This window comes from Polistes canadensis, unplaced genomic scaffold, assembly GCF_001313835.1.
Source record: "Polistes canadensis isolate GaletaPanama2010 unplaced genomic scaffold, ASM131383v1 scaffold_97, whole genome shotgun sequence".
In the NCBI taxonomy this organism is placed as follows: Eukaryota; Metazoa; Arthropoda; class Insecta; order Hymenoptera; family Vespidae; genus Polistes; species Polistes canadensis.
Window position 1 is genome coordinate 420,814 of NW_014569644.1, and position 6,190 is coordinate 427,003.

The 6,190-nt window shown below is 27.8% G+C and overlaps 1 protein-coding gene across 2 annotated transcripts; it reads left to right on the plus strand.

Annotated features, from left to right (window-relative positions):
• The first annotated feature begins 6 nt into the window (after nt 1-6).
• Nucleotides 7-5,569, plus strand: LOC106787295. 2 transcript variants are annotated; one of them, XM_014749528.1, is made up of 2 exons: nt 7-332; nt 1,507-5,569. In XM_014749528.1, the coding sequence occupies exon 2, from the start codon at nt 1,591-1,593 to the stop codon at nt 5,527-5,529; it is 3,939 nt and encodes a 1,312-aa protein (XP_014605014.1). In that variant the 5' UTR covers nt 7-332; nt 1,507-1,590; the 3' UTR covers nt 5,530-5,569. The 2 variants fall into 2 exon arrangements, with proteins under 2 accessions (XP_014605014.1, XP_014605015.1); XM_014749529.1 differs by lacking the exon at nt 7-332 and adding an exon at nt 401-753.
• The last annotated feature ends 621 nt before the right edge of the window (nt 5,570-6,190 follow it).

Below are 6,190 nucleotides of genomic sequence, written 5' to 3' on the forward strand. Positions count from 1 at the left end.
ATTTTATTATTGTTGAATTGTTATTGTTTGTTGATTATTTAATTTGTAAAACTAACGATACGGGGATTAACATGAAATACAGAAATAAAAAATAAAAAGAAAAAATAATAATTGATCGAATGAATATACATAATAATGAAGTTGAGAATCCCTGAGTTATAAGACGGATAAAATTAGTACGAAAAATAACCACGGAATGTCGTTGCATTCGCTAGAACCTTAAAAGCGTTATAAGAGAAATGGCGAATTGATTGGTTCGTTTGTATTCCAATCGTGTGTACATTAACTCTGACTCACAAGTTTAACAGGAACAACAACAACAACAAAAAAAGGTATGTTTATTTTTGTATTTACATATACATTTATATATATATATACATATATATATATACATCTGTTTATAGTGTTTAGATATTGAAATAGAATATAAGAAGAAGTTTAAGGTAAATTTTGAAGAGAAGACAATTCATATATTAAATATTATATACTCGCGTGAATTTATTAACGAAAAGTAATTAACTGTTATAAAAATAAATTGTTGCTAAGCGTGAAGAAATAAGAAGAAAAAGTTATAGTTTAAATGTGTGTGTAAAAATTGGACGAATATTATTTACTTTTCTATTTGTCTTTTTATTATTGCGACTAGAAACGCAATTCTCAAGGTTGAATCACGCGTGACGTATATTATTAGTCATCGTTCGCGAGAAAAGAACTATTGTGAAACGTTAACATTATCGTCGTCTAATATAAAGTGTACGTTTAAATGAATTTTTTTCATATTTACATATATCATATTTTTTTTTATTTATTGGAAAGAGACTCGCGTGATTTTTAGGGTAAATCTTATACTCCCCCCCCCCTCCCCCCCCCATCACTATAACCACCATTCATCCAATCCCCACCATTCTTCTTTTCTTTATTACATATAAATTGTTTTTAAAAACTAAATCCTACAATTTGCATGAAATTTTTGTGAGAAACAGATAAATTATTTCGGTTTAATTTTGGTAACGATTTAAACGAATATTTTTAGAAAATACGTTACTTTTAGAGTCGTCAATTTAAATAATCTATCGAAGATAAAGATAAATCGTAATCGTTAGAAATTTTGTATAGTTTCAACGGAATAATTACGTACGAGTATTTAAATATACGGCTACCATTCCCTTCTTCTCGTGCTTCCAAACAAAAAAAAAGGAAAATTACTTTCTAATTGTGAGAAACATTTCGTTAATTAATAATTAAATATAATATCTCGAGATGTGTGTTTAGAAGTTTAACACATTATAGTTAAAAATTAAGTCGTTTGAAAATATTTTCATTTTATAATTATACGAAAAATGATATTCTTCTTAATTTACAAATTTTAATTCGAGCACATAACAAATTGTTTATAAATCGTAATCTCGTACTATTTGTTTCGATTACTTTTTTTGTCATAGATTTTTTTATAATAGAACTTAATATTACGTTTAAATTACGTTAAAAATTGTTTTCTTTTTCTAGAAAGAAAAAATAAAGAAACAAGCACATACACACACACTACTAACATACATACACAGAAAAACGAAAAAAAAAAAAGAATATAAAATGGTTGGCGTGTCATCATACCTCGATGCGATTCAAGAAATCAAAGGAATGACCCCGGATAAAAAATATCAAACTATATTAGAACATATAAAAAAATATGTGAACATTGAAAGAAAAATATTAAATTCCAAAATCTGGGACGAAACGGGACAACATTTGCGACCATTATATAAATTGATAATCGCCAATATGACACGAAATTACAATATGATAAGTGAATTGTTGAAATCTGAGGACGAGTTTATCACTTGCAAGGTACTCAAATGCAGATGGTATTTTCAGGGTAAGAATGAGAAGGTCATTAATCCGAAACATTTTTTTCGAAATATCATACCGTTCGTAACGTTGAAAACTAGACAGGAAATAGTTAAATCTTTGGGTCGTAATTTGAAGAATCGAAAAATGGCTGAAAAATTTTTCATCGAGTTTGAATTAAATTATGGTGTTAATTATTCGATACCATTGTTGTTCGCATGCAACGACGATTTCGTTAAAAAGAAAATATTGGAACATAGGATCATTTTTTCCGTCAATCAAGTCGACAGATTGTATTTACGTAAACCCAACGTCATCATTTATTATTTCAATTTAATCGAATCGAGAAATAACGTGCGAACTTCAGTCATATCCCAGGATACAATTCAAAAGTACGTGAAATTTTTACCGAAATTAATTAAAAGGAATCACAATATGTTCTACGACATCGTAAAGTCATGGTCGTTGGAAGTGCAATATCGTTCTTTGGATAAAAAATATGTTAAGAATATCTTAAAAAAAAATAACAACGGTGAAAGTATATTGGAAAAAAATCCACGTATATGGATAGAATTTATAGATCGAAAAATGATAAGCGAAATAATGATGAATACTATATTTCCTAAATTATTACCCGAATTTATTAATAAATTTAATACGGATAAAATGATAAGATATTTAGAACATTATCCGAAAGATAAAATATACAAATTAATATCGGAATCTTACGAAAGTGTTTATAATAAAAAATTTATCGATAATTTAGATAACATTACGTTTGAATTTTTACCATTTGTACCGAAAAATATACGAAACGATGTATTACATTTATTAAAATTAGATTTTACAGAATGTGTTAATAATTACCAGCGTAATTACGATTCATATTTACCGACCAGCGCCAATATCGACAACATCAAAGCTCAGATAAAGAAAGCTGATAATCCCAATGATAGGGTACCATTGATAATAAAAATGGTTTACAATTGTAAAGTAAACGACGACTGTGATGCACTTTATCAATTTTTAGAATACGTATATAGAAGACACAGAAACGAGAGGAGTGAATTTTGGATATCATTTTTCAGCGGTTTCTTAAAGATATACGAATTGAATGAAATACGATTGAAGGAATGGTCAGGTATCGATTTGTTGATTCAAAATTTATGCAGGAATTGTATGTTTCACAAGATTCCAAATTATTCGCTTATCTTGCAAGTATCGATTCTCGTTAAATATAAAGATTTCTATATGTTTAATTCGGCAAAAGAATTTATAAATATTTATTTGCATATGGTACGGGAACATTATATTAACCGTTGGTCAAAATACGATGGTAATCCGCAAGACGAAGATTTGTTTTTCACGATAATGTTAGATTACGTTGAAAAGAAATTTGTAAAGAACAAATCAGAACAGGATACGAGCTCGAGTGAATATATACAAGAAACATATTCGGGTTCGGAATCAAATCGTGAACATTATTCCGATGCGGAATCAAATCGTGAAAATAATTCATATTCCGAATCAAATCGTGAATATAATTCATATTCCGAGTCAAATAGTGAAAACTATTCGGATTTTAAATCGAATAGTGAAACTTATTCGTATTCGGATACGTCGTTAAACACTAGTGAGAAAAAATTATGGGACGATGAAGTTAGGATTTTTTGCGTAACCGATCTCGTATTAACTATGTACGAATTGGATAAAAAATATGGCATTTATACGAATAATAAGAAGATAAAGAAGAAGAAGACGACAATCATAAGAAATACAATATTATCCGTGCCATTTAGAAAATGGAGATCCAAATGGCTTTGGTCACAAGTCGAAGATTTGTTAACGAATAAAGATAAGATACCGAAAAAATCAATGAAATATTTCAATGAATTAGAGAGTTCCGTAAAACAACGGGATCCGGAATTATACGAAAAATTATTAGATGTAACTTTACCCGAAGAATTTAATTTCAAGGTAAGCGCACCGTTTAAAATGTTAAAGAAAGATCCTAAACAGGTGTTGAACAATATACCATATTTCTTAGACACAGCTGTAAAATCTAATACATATCATTCGAGAAGAATAAGACGTTTTTTTATTATGTGCCGTTGGTACAATAAATTGCCAATGAAATTCGTCGAGGAAGCTAAAAGACGTTTATCATCCAAACACGTACCGTATTATCTTTATCTGATGGCAATTATCTTGGACGGTCAAAGTTTTCAAGATGCTTATAAGAAATATTTGTCGGAAAATGGTATTGATAATTTCAACGAATTAAGTAAAATGTATCATCTTGAAAATAAAAAATTATATTTATTGGAAGGCCTGTTAAAGGGTATACAAATGTCAAACCCACCATTACCTTTGGAAACTATGGCAGATTTTTACGAATACGATTTTTCATATGTATTGAATATATCGGAAATTATCCTTAACGTGTGCAGAAAATCATCTTTTAAGAAGGTAAAAGAATATTTGCGTACGATGTCGCATAAAAAAGTAATCCTTAAGAAAAATGTCATCAGAATATACGGATTTGCCGAAACTATTGAGAATTTTGCCGAATATTTATTGTCCAGATGGAAAATTGAAAATGAACATCCGTCAGTACGTATAATAATATTTAAAACATCTAATAAATTGTTCGCGAATAATCCGAAAAAATTTACCTGGTCTACGTTCAAATATATTTTGGAAAGTTACGAGTTTGAAGATTGGGAATATTACAGACCGAAATATATTCAAACCGATGTAATACCAATCGAATATATCAATGATATGATCAAAACAATTATATTAATGACAACGAAAATAATCGACATAAGTTTGTGTAAAAATACAAATGTGTATAGAATAAAAAATAAGGTATTAGATTTTTTATTCAGTACAATATACGTTCGTTTAAGTTCCTATTATATCGAGTTTGTCGACGATAAAATAATATTAAATTTCATCGAAAAATATTATTTCCAAGAAGAATTTATAAACGACGAACGTATTTTATTAATAGTCGTTTGTAATTATTTATTCGCCGATAGGAAACAATGTTTGCCGAGATATAAAAAATTCTGCAAAATAATGGAAAATAGATGCGAGGATTGGTATAATTTAGATTTAAAAGACGTAAGTGAAAATCCTATAAGAAAAGGAATTAGTAGTTTTATCAAAAAAATTAAAACTACTTTGTTGAGTAAGAACAAATGTGATTGGATTTGTCCGTCTATTGCAACACAAATAATCAACGAAACATTGAAAACATTTTACAAGGTTCCTGTATACACAAATATCTGGTTATACATAATGTTACAATTCACAAAATATTATATCGTATCGCCCGAAGATTTTGTTGAAAATATTTGTACTATATTTATTAAAAGCTGTGCCAATTACAAATGTTCCTATATTATATTCGCAAGAGCTATTGAACAATTTTTATTTGCCATAGACTGTAATGACACTGAAGATGTCTATTATCGTTTCATAAATAATCTTTTAAACAATCGTACATGTACTTTGTCCAAATTAACGGCAGTTTTACTTTTACCAGTATCACCTACAGATGATAATATGTATCATGAAGTATTGGATAAATTTAAAGCACTCAATGATCCAGAAGTATTTTGTTTGTTGTATACCAAACTTAACAGATCCTGTTTTCTGGATGATAGTAGTTACTAATTGCAATTTTAATGAATCGTCCTCATCATTTTTTCTTTGTTCAGGAAAAACAAGATCATATTTTTGTTTTTCTCTTTAATTATTCTTGTTTTTTTTTTTTCTTCTTTTTTTTTCTTTTTCAAAGAATACTTTTGTATACGCGTCTCTTAAGATATACAATGTGATGTACGTGTGTGTCTAATTGTTATTATTATTAATTTAAATATTGGAAAATGATAATTCTTCTATTGTGTAACAAGCGAATAAAAAGAAATAAATTTATTTAAAAGAAAAAATAATATATATATATATATGTATAAAAAAAAACACACACACGCGCGTGCACGAAGTATTTTCATTTGTTTAAAGTTTTTTTTTTGGTTTGTTAACTCTTGAAAAGAGTAACGTGATATTATTTATAATATACAAGTCATATAAATGTTAATAATAAATGAAATAAGTGAGATAACGAAAGAGTGGAGGGATACTTTTCGAAAAGATTATTTTTGTATTTATGATTACGATTAATTTTGTTCAATTATTGTTCATTAAATATTTTCATTTGTGCATAATTTTATTGGCTTTTATATATTTATTCTTTCGCCGTTTAATTTAAGCAAAATAAAAAATAAAATATATTTTCAATCGTTAGTCAAATTATTTTTATAGATTAAATATGTTC